General features: G+C 35.8%; 1 protein-coding gene across 2 annotated transcripts in view; it reads right to left on the bottom strand.

Moving 5' to 3' along the window:
• Positions 1-535: 535 nt before the first annotated feature.
• The window catches only part of ELL2 (elongation factor for RNA polymerase II 2), a 38,168-nt gene continuing 17,722 nt past the window's right edge, over positions 536-20,981 (bottom strand). Inside the window, exons 4-12 of one of the 2 annotated variants that reach the window (XM_070743004.1) lie at positions 20,772-20,935; positions 19,303-19,562; positions 16,424-16,548; positions 16,207-16,300; positions 12,453-13,026; positions 7,092-7,158; positions 5,460-5,631; positions 2,986-3,030; positions 536-1,929 (exon numbers count right to left, since the gene is read on the bottom strand). In XM_070743004.1, the coding sequence (XP_070599105.1) occupies positions 1,813-1,929; positions 2,986-3,030; positions 5,460-5,631; positions 7,092-7,158; positions 12,453-13,026; positions 16,207-16,300; positions 16,424-16,548; positions 19,303-19,562; positions 20,772-20,935 (1,618 nt within the window). In that variant the 3' untranslated portion in view covers positions 536-1,812. The remainder of the gene's footprint in view (positions 1,930-2,985; positions 3,031-5,459; positions 5,632-7,091; positions 7,159-12,452; positions 13,027-16,206; positions 16,301-16,423; positions 16,549-19,302; positions 19,563-20,771; positions 20,936-20,981) is intronic. The other variant, XM_070743003.1, reaches the window with a different exon arrangement.

Genomic DNA, 20,981 nt, shown 5'->3' with positions numbered 1-20,981 from the left:
TGTATTTTCTATTGTGAATAAATGATGTGAAAATTGCAATTTCTTAACAAGGTGTTCACTGGAGAACAATCCAATTCTTGTTTGTAACAATGGGCTACAATTTTCCCTCATGTTATTTCCTTACCAGTGAAACATTCCAGAGATGTAGCTTCAATCCTCATCCAGAAGGGAGACCTCAAGAAATGGCAAAAGTGGAGAGATACCTGAAGAACGATTCTGTGCTCAAAATGTCCTGACATACCTGTCTAAATCTCCAGCGGCACTGGTGTTCCCTGGGCAAAGCCAGGTGCTTGAATGGCTGTGTAGGTGTGCCACTTCCTAAGTTCTTCTGTGCATCCAACACACTGCAGGATTTGATACAAACTCAGAGCTGGCATATTATGAAGTTTGCTACCTTCCTCTCAAACTTGAACAACTATAATGGCTACAATTGTGCTGCCTTACTATTATCTAAACTTTTTTGTAAGGTTCAATAATACACTAACTCAGATTCTACTGTAAGTTATATTCAAGTAAGCAATACATGACAACAGAGTTGATGCTGAAGACAAGTTTATTAAAGATACTACCAAAATTTTTGGCAAACATTAAAAAAAAATTAGATTTGTAAACATAATGCTTCCCTTTTCAATTGGCAGCACTTTGAAAGAAATATATTAAGACAAAAAGAAAAGACAAATATAAGTCTAAGTTTTGACCAAATAACTTATGTTCCCACATGATAAAATGATGGTTTAATTAAATTAAACCAATTAACACCATGAAATGAAAGTTTGTGCTGTTTGATGATCACAGTATTTTGTAGTTAAATACATCTTTGTTATATTCCTGATCCTCAGGAAAAAAAATTTAAATATACATTTCATGTAGGCAATAGCTTCATTGCATATTTCTCTTCAAAAAATACTTTTATAGCAGTGTATAAACAAGCAACCTACATGTTTAAATTTATAATTTTGCTCCAAACTATAGAATTATTTTTAGAGTATCAATTCATCTCTGGTAAGAAAGCTGACAAATTTGTCCTGTACTAACACTTGTTAGTTACATCAACCTGAACATTTGGCCTATGTACCATTCATGCGCCTGCACTGTGCATGCATGCAAATCTCTCTTTCGCGCACACGTGCTCACACACGCACACACACGCACACACACACACACAGTAGGCCACAGAACGCTCCCCATTTTTACACAAAGGGAAGCAGTGTACTCATGGTAAAATTAAATAAGTATATTGCAGGTACATAAGAAAACACCATAAGGCAACCACTGTAGTGGGGGTTGAAATCACAGGAATAAGTGTTTTTTGTTGATAGGTGTATAGATATATATATAGAGAGATATATAAAAGTTATATACCACCCTTTAACCCTCCCCGAACAATGTATCATTTTTGTTTATTTTGTGCAAATTTTAAAACTCTGTACCACTTAAGGCAAATAGTTTTGCATTCAGAAGAAAACAATTCAGAAAATAGACCTGTAGTTATTGAAAAGCTTTTTTTTTAAACTACATTTTTTTCATTTGAAAAATGTGTACAATCTCAGAAGTATAGAGTCTGGATCCCCATTACCCAATGGTGAAATGATTTCCATGGATAAACAAGTAAGAATTAAGGAAAAGGGGATCAGAAAAAAGCAGCTTCAACTATGCAGAGAAGCAATATCCTTACCATCAACAAAATAGCAAATTCAGACTGCTAATGCTCCTGCCTTAGAGAATGTTCACTTATTTTTAAATCTTACAATAAGCTGTATGGAATTTTAAATAAATAATCTGTAGTTTATTCACATCTTCTGGTCCAGATCCCTAGTGCCATGACCCTGCTTGTTGTTGGTCAAATTCACCTATAAGTCTTTTGATATGAGATAACTTGTTATGAAGATATTCGCATCTGTACTTTTCTTCATGGTAGTTGGGACTAGACTGTAACAGCAAATAAAAATAAAGTAAGTTTTTGACAGAGCATCATTCTTTTAAACAATTAAATAACTTCATTTTAAATAAACACTCCCAAAGCAGGTAAAATATTACAATATTTCACATATCAAACTCTAAATACAGAAATAAGATAAATTCTGGAAATAGCTTGGAAGAAACGTGCAGATAGAATAAAATAGAATAGAATAGATAAGAATAGGCAACAATTTACAGAAATGGAACTGAAATGATGCACCTAGAAACTACTGTATGGTTTTATCTCTGTGCTTTTGTATTTCCCACAAATATGTGCAATTCATTTTTTTTACCCAGATTAAGAAACAAATAACATCTTTACTGAAATGATAAAATAGCTTCTGTTACACTGAGCTTGCCTCTCAATCTGGATAAGCTTTTCTAGCTGCCTGTTTTAAATGTACAGTGGTACCTCTATGTAAGAACGCCTCTACTTACGAACTTTTCTAGATAAGAACTGGGGGTTCAAGATTTTTTTGCCTCTTCTCAAGAATTGTTTTCCACTTACAAACCCAAGCCTCCAAAACTGTAACTGGAAAAGGCAGGGAGAAGCCTCCGTGGGGCCTCTCTAGGAATCTCCTGGGAGGAAACAGGGCCAGAAAAGACGGGGAGAAGCCTCTGTGGGGCCTGTCTAGGAATCTCCTAGGAGGAAACAGGAGTGAAAAATGCAGGGAGAAGCCTCCGTGGGGCCTCTCTAGGAATCTCCTGGGAGGAAAAAGGGCCTCCACTCTCCCTGTGGTTTCCCCAATCACACACATTATTTGCTTTTACATTGATTCCTATGGGAAAAATTGCTTCTTCTTACAAACGTTTCTACTTAAGAACCTGGTCATGGAACAAATTAAGTTCATAAGTACAGGTACCACTGTATTGCCAGCTAAATATTTCCCAGTGTTTTTAAAAAGATTTTCAAAGTAGATTTAAATCAGTTCAAATAAAATTAAACTTACACAGGTATACAAGTTAGACTATAACAACGCTAACTTAAAAATATGGTGTATCATTTTTAATAGCAATTACACCAACCTGTTTAATCTTTCTATATTCTTGTAAGACTTCCTCATGAAGAATCTAGAAGGAAGAATAATTCAATGGCTATAAAGTTCAACTAAATCTGTAGCATTTTGAATTTGGTTCCATAAAAGTGTACATAGGGACATAAGAACCCAAGTTTCCTGGGATTTTACAGCTATCACATGATCCTGGGGAAGGATGTGTTTTCTTAAATACAGTACATAGCAGTGATGGCGAACCATTTTTTGCTCAGGTGCCAAAAGGGTACATGTACGTGCCAACACCCAAAATACTATGCTCTCCCTCCTGTGCATGAGCATACAACCCCCCCTACATTGCCCCTGTGCATTCGTGCACACCTCCTGTGCTGCCCCCCCCTGCATGCGCGCAGGTCTCACTAAGCTTCCAGACTTCTGGTAGGCCCGTTGGGTCGTTTTTCACCCTCCCCAGGCTTCAGGAAAGCCTCCTGAAGTCTGGGGTGGGTGAAAAACAGCCCAATGGGCCTACCGGAAGTTTATTTCAGAAAGTTTGGTAGACCCATTGGGTTCGTTTTTCGCCATCCACAGGCTTTTCTGAAGCCTGGAAAGGATGAAAACAGCCTCTACCCTCCCTCCGGAAGGCCAAAAATCAGCTGGATAGCATGCACATGCACGCTGGAGCTGATAGACCAATGCCTTGCATGCCCTCAGATATTGCTCTGCATTCCACCTGTGGCTGCTATCACAGTTATATAGTATGTAGACAGATGCTATATTCACATCCCCGTGTGCAGCAAAGCATTTTTGGAAATTGAATCAATACAATTACATAACTTTTATTCATTATCAGTTTCTCTGGATTAAGCAAGCAGGCAGTGCATAAAACATGTGCAGTATGAAGACCTAAGACTATGTAAGCAAAACATTCCCCTTCTTTCTACCAAAAATTGTCACTTATTTCCTCAAAGTCAGAGTATTTTACATCTAGAATCTGAAAATCCAAATGAGAGATCTCGAACTGCTTTCTTTTTCTATCATGATGTAACAGCAAAGGAAAATCTTACTAGCAGTGACAGCTGTGTTCTGATACTGCCTTTCTGTAACAAAGAACTTTTTTATATCAGAAAGTTTGATAAAGCCAGTATCTTTTTGACCATCATGCTAAACAGACCTAGATAGGGCAGTTTCCTCTTAATTGTATTTCTCTGCTACCCAGTTCTATTAATTAATAATTAAATTAAAGCATAATAATAACTCTTCCAGTTTATAAAGAGAATGAAAATGAAAATCGATTTGCACCTATTTCTAAGCACTAAATTACTGTATTTTTCAGTGTATAAGACGCACATTTTACCTTTAAAAAGTCCACCAAAACCTAGGTGCATCTTATACATCGAATGTGGCTGATGGGGGGGGGGGAGTTGGGTGGTGGTCAGTAGCGGTGGCAGCAGCCTTGCTGTAGTCCTGCGGCAGCAGCAAAGGTGACTGAGGAACTCTGGGAGTTGTAGTCCACAAGTCTTAAAAGTGGCCAAGGTTGGAGATCTCTGCTCTAGAAACACTCCTTTTAAGGAATATTTCAGGTTTATCATCATCACCATATATTTCCATGCACTTCAATTGTGAAAATTGGAGTAGTCAAGAGAGGAGTCTTTGAAAACATCATGGTATAGTAGTAATATTAAGGCAACCTCAGCAGGGAACTGTAATTATAAATGATTCTACCACTAGCCATTTCTGTGACTGAAGGAACAACTAACAAAATGAATTGTCCTCATTTGTTTGTTTTGTTTGAGTTAGGGGTTAGGAGTGCAAGGGTCTTCAAACCTGGCAAGTTTAAAGCTTGTGGAGCTAGCATGATTGGTGGAGGATTTCTGGGAGTTGAAGTCCACAAGCCTTGAAGCTATCAAGTTTGAAGTTTGTAAAAAGTGTACATGGTTTAAAAAAGTGTACATGATTGTAAAAAGTGTTCTGCTATACTGGTATTTTATTAAACAATATAATACTGCACCATTTGGGTCAGAACACTTTTTTCTTGTTTTCCTCCTCTAAAATCTGTGTCTAATACACCGGTACATCTTATACACTGAAAAATACGGTACTTCTGTTCTCTGTTTCATCATCTGCACGAAGCACTGTAATTCAGTATTTTGACTACTAAAAGTATTATCAGAAATATAATAAAGAAATAAATAAATAATCCAATCTAATTATACCATTTTTGCAGCAACCTTAAAGGGAAAAAGCAAGATTACAATATCATAATAAATAATATACAAACAAATAATAAATAAATCAACAAACAAATAAATAAATCTACATTGTAGGGATAACTAATAATGGAATATTCTTCAACAAATATTTTTATTTTGTTTATTTATCTACTCTATGTATTCTTTTGAAAGAAGCAAAAATAACCTGACTACTTGTACATTTGTATAAGTATTACTATCTTAGCCACAAGGTAGACTTTCATGGAGAGAGTTTAGCAGTTGAAAAAGCAACCTTTACCTGATATTCCTTAGTTCCTGGAGAGAGTAGTTTATGCTGTGCATCTAGTTTCATAAATCTCCTAGTTACACTCTCCATCCTCGCATGCAAAGTTCTGTACTCGTCATATTCTGCATTAAAATCATCCTTGTAACTTTGACGTTGCTCATATGAAACAATTGCTATGTATTTGCTGTTGCAAATAAAAAAACAATGTTTTGGCCCGGTCCTAAATATTGCAGCAATTCTTCAAAACCTTATCTCATATACTTATAATCCTTAATTCATAACACTCATTACATGATCATTATTAACTACATTTCATTTTCTACATTTTAGAGATATCTCATTCTTTCCATGGCTTCATACAAAGCCATCTAATAAAGCTAACAGTTGAGATGATTCAAATAAGGTTCCAAGAATATTTTTAAAATGTTCTGTTTAATCCCTCTGGGAATATACGTCCAAATTTTATACTTTCTAGAATTACTGAATCACTTAACTTCTGAAAAACAATGCTAATGAATACACTGGGTCAACAAAGTTAATTAAAAGTCCAGCTTATTTAAAGCAAAGGAAATAATTATCGAACTGTATCAAACACTTAGGACTTTATTACCTGGAGTTCTCATTATGACAAGTACTTTGCTGCCAACACTTTTCAGTCATTGCTGCTGTCTTTAAAAAATGCTTGCAGTTTTTTTAATTGGCTCTCTTATCTTTTTCTCTCTACCTGTCTCTCCCATTTAAAAATGCCAACAAAAACATTGTTTTAGAGCTATTTTCAGAAAATATACTTCCCTTGCATAATTGTTGCAAGGATAAAAAACTAGATACTGTAGTAAGAAATTAAAAAAAACAGTTGCATTGCATAAAAGCAAACTTCCAGTGACTTTTAACTCTTTACTTCTTCCATCACTGCCATTAATTTTACCTTCATTTAAATTATGCAAGCTTTAAAATGTTATATAAATGCATGATAAATATTTCCAAATGGGAGCAAAAAAAAAAAAGCTCAGGGATTCAGTGCCAGTTGCAGCTGATATACTAGATATCTACAAGCACTATCATTCGAGAGATAAGGGCCCTGTAGAGTAGCATTACCATTGCTAAGCTGGACAAGAGTACATTAAAATTACTAGCAAAGTTAAATGCCAAGTCAAGCTACTTAAAAACACAAATCACTGGGGAAGAGCAGAAAGTGACATTCCAACTTTTTTTTTTTTTTGCAAAAGTTTTATTATACTTTCTTTTTTGAAAGCTTCTTCTTTATAAGGAAAAGCAATTTACTGCAAACATCTGGACACACATTGGAAGGAAAAATGACAGAATTCTGTACTAGCGTCAAGATGGTAGCATCAGAAGCCAAATTGTTTTCCTTGGCAAGCTGTCCAAATGCCTTAGTGAATAGTTATTTTGTAGAAGCCAGTGGCAACAAAAGCAGGCACTTCAATTTGGAATAGTATTTGAGGTGGCATGTATACGAAGAACGTTTTCTATATAACATAAATTGCAAAATTGTGCAACATTTTTATGCAACTGATATAAAAACCCTTGTAACTCTTATATTTTAAATGTTCATTAATCATTAATGCTGCATAAATATATTTTTTAAATTGTCCCACATTCTTTTCTCCAAGATTAGTCACTTACACAAAGTAGTCTTGTAGTTCACTTGTTGACAAAGGATCTGTAGTGGCAGTACATGTCTTTTTAACACCTATAAAAATAGAAGTTTCAGACTTTGATAATGTTCCAAGTCAATCTTGATTACTATGCTACTCCTTTTTACGGATTAGCTTTAAACAAGAATTAAGGGCACCTTTCCCTGCTGAACTATTTATACTGCAAGTTATATAGCGCAATTTTAAATAGCTGGGGCAAAAATACAAATGTAGAAATAATGTCAGCCTTCATACAATATTTTAATCTACTAGACAAGCCTCTCATAAATTACGGCATCTCTCCAGCTATTCAAAAATTCAACATATGTTGGAATTTTACATAAACATCCAACAGAACTGCAATAAAACAGAGTGGAATGCTTAGTGTTTCGCTTTTCATGGATTACTCCCTTGTCCAATAACATAAAATTATGATCATGCTAGATTGTCCTGCAAAAGTAATGTAGAGAAATAGGAATGCCTAACGTAAAGATTACAATAATCTTTAAAGTGGCAGGGTTAAAATAATGGTTTGGGTTCCAAACAATCTCTTGTATGAATGGGACATGTAAGTTACACATGATGTAACACTTTCAACTTTACTACAATATGGTGAAATGTTAAATATTGGAAGAAGAAAACACCAATTACCAATTATATAAGGCAGATTTTTTTTTTGGTTTAAAAGTGTAGGTTTGTAGTTATCTTTGATAGCTTGGAGTATTAGAATAGTTGAAGAATAATTTTTATCTGTGGGCTGTCAGATTCCTGAACACAAAATAACATAACTACGCAGTACGATGGACTTGCAGTGCAAAGTGTAAAATGTTCACACTCGTGTAATAAGACTGGGTGCAAGTTAATATATGTTATTGGGTTAGGGATTTTCTGTCTTCACTGTGAGTTGTATTGTGTTGGGTGGGTGCGCTGAGGGACCTCATCCAATTTCATTATACAGTAATACCTCGTCTTACAAACCTAATTGGTTCCGGAAGTAGGTTCGTAAGGTGAAACGTTCATAAGACGAAACATTGTTTCCCATAGAAAACAATGTAAAAGCGATTAATCCGTGCAAAAAGAAAAAAAATCGCAAAATGGCGCTCCGCTGGGCGCCGCCGCCTGGCTGTCACCTTTTAAAACAGCCGGGGGGCTTCTGACTGGTCGGACGTCTTCGTGACGTCAAAGCTCCGCCAATGGAATTACCTATTGGGATTCCCCACCTCCTTTCTAGCCTCCAGATCGGCCGAAAACGCCGCCGCCGATCGCAAAAACAGCGCTCCGCCGAGTGGCGGCGCCCAGCTTTAACCTTCTGAAACAGCCGGGTGCTTCTCGGCGGCCTTTGGAACCCGAACCTGAACTTCCGGGTTCGGCGTTCGGGAGAACAGCGAGAAGCCCCCCGGCTGTTTCAGAAGGTGACAGCCGGGTGGCGGCGCTTCTCGGTGGCCTCCCGAACCTAAAAAGTTTGGGTTCGGGAGAACGCCGAGAAGCCCCCCGGCTGTTTTAAAAGGTGACAGCCGGGCGGCGGCGCCCAGCGGAGCGCCATTTTGCGATCTGCGGTGGGTTCGTAAGCCGAAAAAAGTTCGTAAGAGGCAAAAAATTTCCGAACCCCGGGTTCGTATCACGAGGGGTTCGCATCACGAGGGGTTCGTATCATGAGGTACCACTGTATATGTGTTGTGCAGTGACAATAAAGATTTGAATTAAATTTGAATTGGATTATTTTGTATTATTAAACAACAGACTATCAAAGTATTCGTAGCTTATCTAAGACAACCATATTAGGACCTCCAGTTAATAAAAACCTATTCTATCCATTCAGTGATAAATGTGCATAAGTTATTTGTTATAACTTTTCACTTATGAACTTTTTTAAAAAGTTCATAATTCAAGATTTTCGGTCACTAGAAGTTGTTTTTCCTAGCTATTGAATGTTTTTGAAAATGCAGAAGATAATCTTTAGCAAAAACACTACAATGCAAAGGCGATGCAATGCTAAGACAAAGTTCCTAATCTTTCCAACTTTGCCGCCCAGCAGGCAGTGAAGAGGGGATGGTTCTGCGCAAATGGCAGGCAAGCGCACACTCACAGTTCCATTTACAGGAGGGGTGGGCATGCACGCCCACTGCTTGCACAAGTGGGTAGGTATGTGGCGCACTTGCCTGCCACTTTCTTGGCCTGGTTCTGAACAGTTACAGGCCTGGCAGTGGGCCACATCCTTCTCTTGGGAAGCCTATATTAGGGACCCTTGTGCTAAAAAAAAAAAATCAACCAAATGGAATGCAGGACTGGCTCTAGGTATTAATTTATCTTGTGTTTATTAATTTTATTGGTTAAATTTATATCCCACTTTTCCTTTATGAGGTCGGAAGGGCATATATAGTATTCCTCCCAATTTCACCCCAGAACAACAATCCTGCGATGTAAGTTAGGCTGGAAGAGAATGACTGATCAAAGTCACCCCGTAATGATTGATGGCTGAATCTTAAATTAGGGTTTCTCTGGACTGATCTTTTTCCAACATTAAATGCATGCAAGTGCATTTCTAGAATTTGACCCCATAGTTATCCCTATTACCATCATGTGTATCACTAAACATTATAAAGTATTAGAAGCATTTTAAAAACTATACCTTAAATGTGGTCCTAACTATGCCATAGCAATACAAGTTAGTGAAGGAAACTTTTGCCTTTAAGGTTTGCATTGGGTTTCCAGTTTACTTCAGAGAAATCAGTTTACAATTTGGATTTTGCCATGTTACACAGAAATATCTTAAAAACCCAAACCAAGCCTGTCTCAAGGCCATTTCTCTGACTAGGAGCTGTAATAGACAAGGAGCTTATTTTGTGTTTTGATTCCAAAACCTTTCTCACATTCTTTTGGGTTAGGGTTGTTTTTGTTTATTTTTAGATAAGTACCAAAACTAAACAAAACTTATAATCTACTGGATAGGGGATATTTTTACTGGTTAATATTGCTCCTCTCCCTTTGCTGAGAAATAAAAGGAACTTAGAATTAGAAATGAATGATTTGAGGTTTGGATAACATGAATGTCTATGGTACAATAAACTTAAGGTTAATGCAAATTTTAAGAATAATTATATTAGCAGTGCCACATTGAAAATATGGAATTGATGTAAATCCAGGCTGTCCCTGAACACAAGAAACATTTTATACAAAGAAAACAATAAGTAAACAAAAAATGGTTAGCCTATCGAGAATTATTAGAAAAGGAACATGGTGAATATAAAATGAAATTAAGGGAGCAATTGACTGCCAGGGATTTAGATTTTATTGATTTTTGTGTGCGGAGTTAAGAATTAAGGTAAATAATAAGTCACTTAAGTGAGCAGAAAACAGAACTTGAAACTGAACTATATACAAATGATCAGTATGAACTTTTTAAAATGTATTGAAATTTGAAAAAGAAAATAAGTGAACGACTGCATGATAAAATGGACTAAAAACTTTGGATATTATTTAGTGATGGAAAAGTGAAAATATATTGTATGTGTTGAAAGGATTTAAATTTACATTATAATTTAAAAGATAATTGTTATAAAATGATGTATATGACCATTTATAAAATGGTCGCATTCATGTATGACTATTTATAGAATTATCATTCATAAAAATGACTAGAATGTATAAAGGTACTTCAAATTTATGTTGAAACTGTGGACAACATGATGTTTGGTGACCTTGTAAAAATAATCAGAAATTTCTGGCTTCAAATACATATATTATTACAAACTTAACATTCAACTTAAACCAGAAATTTTCTTGCCGGAATTAATGGATGGTCAATTAGAAAAGAAGCCATAGAGAATTACTTTCATGTATGATTGCTACTTAATTAGTATTGGGAGGGGAGATGGATTCTTGAGCTATGATGTTGACATTGAGACTATTACATGAGCCAATAAAACGTTGAAACACTGTGAAATATCTACAATGGAAGAATGGTTGGCGAACATGACAGAGCTAGCAGAGATGGCAAAATTAACTCATTAGAGAAAGATCAATAACTATGTGACTGGAATCCCTTATGGACCTTTTGCTAAAAAAAGAAAAGAAAAATGAATGTTTGATTTATGGGTTTAAAAATTAGAAAGAAATTATGATGTAGCCTTAGAGAGGGGATAAAATATCAGTACAGTTGTAATTATTGTCAAAAGGTTTGAAAGCTGCTTCTTTATAATATTTTCTATTTTTTCTGTCTTTTTCTATTTTTGTCTTCCATTCACCATTCTTTTTTATTTTCTTTGGTTTTCCCCAGTACTTGTTTTGTTTTTATCTTGTTAACATTTTCTTCAATAAAAATATTAAAAATTATTCCTATTCTTTTTCATTATACAGCAAATGAACATGATTTTTTTTTGAATGGAAAGTTTAAATTCAAAAGATGGCTGTAATCCATCATTACTTAGAATTGTTACTACACTACTTAAATAATCTAATGCAACCTCCTAAAATAATTAAGAGTGAATTATTTTAAAAAGCATTTTATAAGATACAATTAGCTGGAAAAAAAAATCTTTCTTCAAATATGGCATTTCCATTCCTGTAGATTTGCACAGGAATTTGTTCTGATTAGCCTCTAAAATTCAGGAATCAGTTAAGTATGTTAGATTCCTAAAACATTTCTGCAACGTGAGTAATATCTTCATGCATTCTGTTACCACCACAACCATGACAATAGAAATGGTTGAATTCTGGAACTAAGCGGGATCAGAGGTATCAATAACCTATCCCTAACCTTTCTTGAATATACAGTGGTAACTCTACTTAAGAACTGAATTCGTTCCGTGACCAAAGTTTGTAAGTAGATGCAATTTTTCCCATAGGAATCAATGTACAAGCAAATAATGTGTGCAAACCTATTAGGAAAGAAATAAAAGCTCGGAATTTGGGTGGGAGGAGGAGGAGGAAGAGGAGGAGGAGGAGGACAGTCGCTGCCCAGAGCGAAGGGAGCATTTCTTTTCTCTGGGTGCTGGCAGAGAAAGGAAAAGAGCTTTGTTCGCTCTGGACTGCCAAAGCCTCCTTAAGTACCACCAAAAGGCTCCTCTGGCAGCCCAGAAAAGCCCAAGATGGCCGGGATTAAAGGGGGAATGGCAGGAAAGTGGCTGGGCCCTCACAACACTCTTAAATTTCCTGGGAAAATTTTCCGGGCTCAGGTTCTTAAGTAGAAAATGGTTCTTAAGAAGAGGCAAAAAAATCTTGAACATCCGGTTCTTAGCTAGAAAAGTTCTTAAGTAAAGGTACCACTCTATTTGCAAAGAGATATCACATAGCAATGTTAATATAGTAATCTGACCTAGCTCTCTTGAGGTTCAAAGTGCAAAAACAATACCTTCACTCGTTTTCTGGTTGGAATTCTTCAGTTTGGTAATTTCTTGGCTTTCACAGTCTCTCAGTTTCTTGTCTTCATTCCCAGTGTTATTGCCTTTTATTTGGTCCTTCTCCTTATGCTTCTTTGATTTCTTTTTGGACTTTTTGTATAGTGATGAATGTTTTTCATCTGTAGACTTTGGGCATACTGTCAGATTTTCAGAAGGTGCTGGATTTTCCAGTGGAGTCCTGGAAGTGTATTTTTGATGCTGGTCCTCATAAATATTGCCATTCTGGCTTAAGGTGTCAACAGGCAGGTCTTGGGTACCCCGACCTTCGGGAGTGCTTGGGGAATTGGAGTTAGAACTTGCAGTCTGGGGAGGATTTGAAACAGGGAGACAAGTTGAAACAAATGGTGGAGCAGTTGGTGCTGCAGCAACTGCAGGAGGTGGTGGTGGTTGAGAGGTTTCAGCACTTTTTCCACCAGAAGTAGGCAAATGGCTATTCAATGTTGGTTGAACTCTATTGGTAAGATGAGATATCCTTGGTTTTTTATTCATTAATGGATCAATAAAATCAGAATCCAAAAGCCGTTTCTGCAATAAAATGTGATAGGTACAATGGTTAGTTTTTTCTATATTAAAAATTCAATTTAAATTGTACACACTGCAATTACTAGATTGTTTTACCTTGATGAGGAATACAAAGAATGATAAAAATCAAGGATAAATAGAAAGAATATTAGTTAAAGAGTAGTCATTTATAGCTGATTGCTTGAGTGGGATATAGTTGATTATGTTTGATAGTGAGGGTCATAGGTAATTTCAAGTCCTCAGTTTGGTTATTCCATTATTATACACATTGCCTGGTAGGTTAGCAATAAACATATTAGAAATGTTTTCTGCACTAAAATGTGACCACTATTTCGGGCTTAAGAGGAACAAAAGGTTTGCATTTATAATGGTGTGGTAATTTTCCAGTGGATAAAGAATCAGAATAAGTAATAGTCCATGAAATACAGGATTAGGGACCAGGCTTTACTGTCAGGTTTCTGAGGTAGAACACTATATATAAAATCTTCTATCACTTTTAACACTAATGGGTTAAACCCAAAAAGCTTAACACCTTTAGTTTTTACTTAATCGCATCCCCCTTAAAACATTTATAAAACTCAAAAAACTGATTTTATTGCCATGTGTAAAGTCATCACATTTGACTGTGGAGCTGATCTTATTTTAAAAAGAAAATTTGAGTCTGTGCTATAGAAGATAAGGATACACATTCAGGCTTTGTGCTATTTATTAATTCAGAAGTTCCTTGATGCTACTTCGAGATACTTTGGTGTGAAATTGCTAACCTAGAAAAACAACTAATGGCAAGCACATGGCAACTTAAGTAAACTGGTTGGCCTTAAATCAGTAGGCACAGGGATTATTTCAGGATAATGCAGAAGCTTCCACCAGCTTTATACTTCAAAATTCAATCCTATTTTTCAAGGGAGGCACAATAGGCAGTGAAACCAGCAGACCGAAGAGACAAATCCCTCCATTCTTATGTGCCTTTCTGATTTATGCCAGTATACTTCTTCATAAACAACTGATAGAAACCTCCTGAAGTTTTAGGAAAATTACATTTAAATTTTCAGCCTACTTCCATATGCTCTCATAAATTCATGTGAAATATTGAGTATACCTTGTCGTTATAAGAAATGTTTCAAATAAAAAGAAAAGTAATATTATGCTTTTCAAATTACAATTATTTTTGTAGAAATATCATTATAGTATAATAAACTTATTTGAGGACAAATCAGATACAGTACATATATGCATACACACTTCATTTTATGGCTCTCACGTTGACACAAAAAATGGAATGCCATGAGAGCCAGCTATCATTTGATGCAACACTGATGTGGCAATAGCTAAGTTGCAAAACATGTTACTGACACTGAAGGAAATAGGACATGTCCTAGTGCTCCACATAAAGGATGAAAAAAGCTTTAGATTACATCTCTAAATAAATCAATTTTAAAGAAAAAAGTTTTGTATGTTGCCTTTGGTGAGATGGGCAATGCATAAATTTAATAAATAAATATTATATCAAATAAAATATTTCAAAAATCAAACAAAATCTATTTGGAAAGTAATAAAAATTGGGGACTTTGCTACTCTAATTAATCTCATTTGTAACTGTAATTTTACAATTTATATTCCAACTAAAACAGTATTGACCTTAAAACTGGTTTTACCACATATACAGCATGACATTTAGCCAAATTATATAGTAACCAGACTTAAAAATAGGATATATTTTTTTTCCAAAACAGAGTCTGAAGCCTTCCTGGGTTTCATTAGTGATCTGAAGATACACACTGACTGCAGAAATGAATTTATCTCCAAATTCCTCATATAGCAAAAATATCAAATTTAATTTGGGATTGATATTTCTAGTTCTGTAATTGGCAGGGGTTTTTTTGTTTTATGAAAGGATCTATAATTATAGTTTTTTGGAAAAGTAAACTGAATTAACAAGTAGCACAACGTGATTCTCCTCCTCCGCCCCTAAGTTTTCTCTTTCTAAGGGTAAGAATCATAGGAGAGATTTGATGGAATCTATAGGATCTGAGGAGTGAGTTCTTGTTTGGAAATAAATGTATTTTTTGTCCCTTTTTCTTTCAATTGCTGGCTTCATATCCATCACGAAAGGTTTGTTTTAAGAACTTTCTGTGGCTTTATGGTCATAGTATAAAAGCAGCATAATTTTTTAAAATTATCTAAATTCCCAAGTCTCTGAACCTATACTTCAGAAATTTTCCACGTGTCTTACTTAGAGATGCTTTATGTGGCACTTCATTTTCATAGAAAGAGTCAAAAATAAAAGTATACAACATAGAGAAGGAACAAGGAATAAACTATCCCAATCTTTCTTTAAGAAATATTGTATATTTCTTAAGTAGGGTCATTTTTCTCTATTGTATTATCATAATCATCAGCTTTTGGAAGGGATCCTGACTACTTGTTTTTTAATGTATTTTATTAATGCCACCTTGGAAGGATTTATATCCTCAAGGTCAGAATAAACTGATAGCCCAAGCTCATCTGCAAGAATACTTCAGAGACATTGTGGTGGGGATGCTTATCTATGTGTTTAAATTCTTGTGGGATTAGCAAATCTTGCAAATAACATTTGTTTTGACACTTGAAATCTTATGAAATATTGGAGTAGCCTCAGCAGGAGAAACATACTTGCACATTTTATTTAGTTCTTCCAAGATATGATATAGCCAGTAGCTATATCCTTTTAAAAATTAATTCCTTTTTATTAATTTTCCCTTTTAAAATTAACCTTTAAAGGAACTAAGTATCCTTTCTGTAGTGCTGATTTGGATGAGCTTTGGTAGGTTTCCTTCATCATATATTGCTATAAATGCAATATTTTTCAACATTATACCAAAAAGAGAAATGCTATTGCTATCTGTCAAATCAATGAAACTGATTTACAGATGTAAAAGATAATACTTTTGAAAACATAACATATATCCTCCTGTGCAGCCAAATTATTTGTGCTTCTTCCGCAATGCTGCCTATGTTAGCCAGTAGCAAGTCTTTCAATCCAACCTGTGTATACAACAGGACTGTACACAAAGGATTCAAAGTTCAGAGCAAGTCTCTATCACTCACGCATAGATCTTCTGCATCTGATGTTTCCTCCACCTCTCAACATTTGTCACAGTTATCTTATTATATGATAAAGAATTAAAGTGACAAGGAAAATACCTGAGATGGGGAAGAAGATGCAGTCTCTTTGACAGTCCTCAAAGGAGAACCCAGGTTGCTGGTGCTGGTGGCATTCTGAGATGAATGTAGTTTTCTGTAAAAATTATCCACGTTCAGTATTACAAAGAAAATCAAAATGCCCCAAATTAAATCAAGATTGTAAAGTTATTTAACTTTTCTGGATATCTGCATAGGATGCAAAAGGCCTTGAACCTACCGAGAAAGTATTAATTCCAGCGACTGTCTATCTATTTCATTATATCCAGGCCAATCTTTATGGATTTCCTTATACACATATTCTTTCAAAGTGTAAGAGTTGTCCTTGGGATTCAGATTGGCTACCTACAGATTAGAGATAAAACACAAACATTTAAAATTAATTACAAGATGAAGTATCTGAAAATATCACACACTATCTTGAAGTTTAATAAATTAAATTAATTTTAATTTAAAAAATTAAATTAATTTTTATGGGTATTATGTCCCACATTTAAATATTTAATTAGTAAATTATTAAAGCCATTAAAGTTTGTACAATATTTATAAGAGTAGAAATTCATTTACAAGAAGGTGAAACTTTTGTTTTGGGACTTTATAAACAACTTGGCCTTACTTGGACAGGGAATCTCTACTCACAGTCACTCATGCCCTTATCACCTCGAGGTTTGAGTACTGCAATGCTCTCTAAATGGGGCTACCTTTGAAGGATGTTCAGAGACTGCAGGTGGTGCAGAACAGAGCCGCGCGAGCAGTCATGGGCCTTTTGAGATATGCCCATATTTGTACAGTACTCCACGAGCTGCACTGACTGCCAATTAGTCTCCGAACACAATTCAAAGTGTTGGTTATGGCATATAAAGGCCTACATGGTACTGGACCAGATTACATACGAGACTGTCTTCTGCCTCATGTATCCCAGCGACCGGTCAGGTTCCACAGAGTTGGCCTTCTCCGGGTCCCGTCAACCAGACAATGCTGTCTGATGAAGCCTCGGAGAAGAGCCTTCTCTGTGCAATCACGGCACTATGGAATGAACTCCTTCCAGAAATTCGCATTGCCCCCACTCTCTCTGCCTTCTGTAAGGTCTTAAAAACCCGTCTCTGCAGACAGGCTTGGGGCCACTGACTTTTTAATATCTAGCCCGGCCAAAGAGCGAATGCATTGTGCATGAAGAGATGAATGTGATTGATTCACTTTAACTACTGGGGTTTTTAGATTGTATTTTAAAATTAGATTTCTACCATGTTTTGTACTGATTTTTGTTGTAAGCCACCCTGAGTCTCAGGAGAAGGGTGGCATAGAAATCGAATAAACTAACTAACTAACTAACTAACTAACTAACTAACTAACTAACTAACTAACTAACTAACTAACTAACTAACTAACTTATGGAACAATTAATAAACCTTTCATATGAGAATTGTTGCCTGATAAAACACTGCTGTTTCTCCAGAGTTAGGAAGGGTTATGTCCTCATACTTTTGTTCCAACATTAGGGAACAAAGTTTAAAAAAAATTAAAAATACCTCAGGAAAATTACTTTCAATACAAATAAATATATGGAGACATAAAAAGAATAAGTCTAAGAAGACACATATGCTCAAGAATAGATATGATATAGATTTCCAAAAAACTGTTACTCAGGCCTCTAAAGTGGGGATTTTACCAAAGACTTTTTCTGATCACAACCTGGTGATCAGGGGTGTAAAATTTGTGTTGTCACGTGACGTATCACAACTCCCCCCCCCTTTACTAAATCAGGGTGGGCGTGACCAACACATAACGCATCTGGCCCAGGGCCCATGAGTTTGACACCCCTGTTTTAGATAGAGATTACATTACAATTCAAACATCTTTAATGAAAGTCTAGACCAGTTTTTTTCAACCTTTTTTCTTCAGGGAAATCCTTTGGTGTCATCAGATTTCTGGCGGAACCCTGGTTGAAAAACACTGCATTAAGTTGCGCATCCTGAAGTTGAAATATAATTCTTTTACTGGCCAAGTGTGATTGGATACACAAGGAATTTGCCTTTGGTGCATATGCTCTCAGTGTACATAAAAAAGACACATTTGTCAAGAATCAGGAGGTACAACACTTAATGATTGTCATAGGGGTCAAATAAGCAATCAAGCAACAATCAATATAAATCCTAAGGATAGGATTTTTTTCTCTCTCCATTTTTTGGCGGCTGTGGGGCCGGTGGGAGAGTCGGAGTGAAGGCAAAGCAGGAGCAGACTCCTTCCACTCCAGCTTCTGCTCCTCCTGCCCTCTTAGGCCCCGAGCATGAAGGGAGTACAGTGCCCTCCCTTACAGTGCCCTGTGCAGGGAAAAGAGAAAACGAGTTGACCACTTGGCCGAGCGCAGCGGTGTGTACGCAGGCACGGGAAGGAGGCGTGAGGAGCGTGAGAGAACCTTGAGCCACCTGGCGCACCTCAGCCTTGGACTGGGAAGCTCCATGTTGGAGGTGCTGGAATAGCAACTGCTCCTGCCTTCCCCTCTTCCTCCTGCAGCCTGCGCTTTGCCCCACTGCTGCAGCGAGGGGCTAGAGGGGCGCTCCTGCTGCTGTCAGCGCCAACGCCGCTGCTGCCGCCACAACTCCTCCTGCTTGGTAGCTGCTGAGCATCATTGATCTGCCAAATACGAGATGAAGGAAGAAGCGGAAGCGGGCAGGATTGAAGGGGGGACCTGCCTTGCCTTGCCTTATTAAGTTGTGGAACCCCTGGCTGGCCCTTGTGGAACCTTGGTTGAAAAACTCTGGTCTAGACAGTTAAAGATTGGAAAAAGAAAATTTTTGTACTCAATTTATCTTATTGTAATGCATTCACTATCCTTTATTTCAGGGTGTACAAATAATAACAACGCAAAAAAGGAACATTAGGGGATATATAGGAAAAAAGAATCAAAATATTTTAAGTTATAGACATAATATACCTGCAATGTCAAATCTTAATTCAGTGCTATATGGATGAATTTCAAAATGCCTAAATTAAAAAGCTCATTTTGATCTCAGCAAAATGCAATTTTTGAACCAATCCATCATAATTGATATAGGTTATAAAACAAAGGAGAAAGCAGAAGTGTAAATAAATTTTCACCTGCTGAAGAATAGCAGCAAGGGAGTTCCTATCTTTTTGACTAACTCCATCTTTTAATAAGCGGGCAAGAAGTTCTGGTTTCTTGTAGGTCTTCAATGCCAATAAATGAATTATTCTATCCTTATAAGGCCGCTGTGAAATACTGTTGTTTGTATGGGTCTTCCGTATTGTATTTGCAGGGTTGATGGGGGTAGACCTTTTTCTTTCAGGAACTGCATCTGGAATACTTTGTGGTGCTTTTCGAATTTGTACTCTTTTACCTATAAGTAATAATAATAAAAAAAACTGTTTTTATATCTGTGCACTTTGGAAAAACCTGAAGTTTATCTCTACAAAAGCTGTAAAAGAAATTCACTCAAATGCAGGAATATAGTTTTAAATATGTTTAGAAATTATAAATTTTACATGTTTAATTTATATGAATCATAAATTCACTTCAGGGCTCCATTGTTCAAGACAAATAACTATCTTTGATCATTTCAAGCACTCTAATGTCGAATTAGTGATCAAACAGAATTATGAAATTATATTCTTCAGTGAATATAATATTTCAATACTGCTTGAAAAACGGTAATTTAAGATTGCATGAACTAATAGATGGCTACCTTCTCTAATCCATGTTCTAACTTTCGACTGGTGAGTTTTTCTGCTTATATGCCAAAAGAAAGGGAAAACAGTAAGAGTGATAGAACGTGTGCGTAGTTCATACTGTGGGAGCTGGAAACTTGTCACCTTATCTTTCTCCTATTACAGAAGAAGAGTAAGACAGAGTTATGTGATGGGAGAGGTGAACCATCACAAACTCAGTTTTTCAGAGAAAATGCCAGATGATTGTGGCTTCAAACAGTGATTTGAAAGTGGCTTAAATTGGTAGTCTTTGTTGGAATTACAATTCAAGTAATACTATTTGACTATAGAAGAAATTAAAGACTGTTTAGGGATAGTATACTCAATTATTTACAAAATTGATCCTATAATGTAAGAGAAAAACATTTTTTTTTTTTGATAAAACAGAGATTAAGGCTGATCTGAATAGAAATGCCAGGTTACAAAAATGACTTTGAAAAAGATGTTAGGGATCTGAAAATGGATTTTAAAATGCTAGAGTATAAAAGCTACATGAAAAAATATGGTATAACGGATTTACAAATAAAGCCAGTTGATGTTTGGATAATTAAATATTAATATTTCTTATTTAATATTAATATTATCAATTATTAATAATTATTAAGATAATACTAATTTAAATAATTTAAGGACACATATGAATAGTAAATCGTAAGACTGATTTGTAAAACTTTCTTAACTTGGATTTACAAAAGGAACATGTTAAACTACTGAAATTGTTACTGAAAAGAGCAAAGAGAAAATGACAAAAAAAATCAACTTTATAGAAATTACAATATTTTGTAAATGATGCAATAACTAGAATTTAAGTAATTATAGAAAAGAAAAAAATACAGTCATACCTACATATGGTCCACCCGGTTTTATGACTTTTGTACTTCGATTACGAGACTCTTCTTCTGCCTGGGTCATACGTTCTCTGGTCATTTGGTAAGAATCATTTGTTGCACATACAGTAATTTTATCCTGTATAAAACCCAGGCAACTGAGCTGTGATGATCCAGTACTAAGCAATAAAGTAAGAAAACAATTTTAATTGCAACTTCCATTGG

The sequence above is a fragment of the Erythrolamprus reginae genome, chromosome 2 (genome assembly GCF_031021105.1).
Source record: "Erythrolamprus reginae isolate rEryReg1 chromosome 2, rEryReg1.hap1, whole genome shotgun sequence".
Taxonomy (NCBI): domain Eukaryota; kingdom Metazoa; phylum Chordata; class Lepidosauria; order Squamata; family Dipsadidae; genus Erythrolamprus; species Erythrolamprus reginae.
The sequence above is the reverse complement of the archived record's forward strand: the minus strand, read 5'-3'. Positions and strand labels throughout refer to the sequence as shown.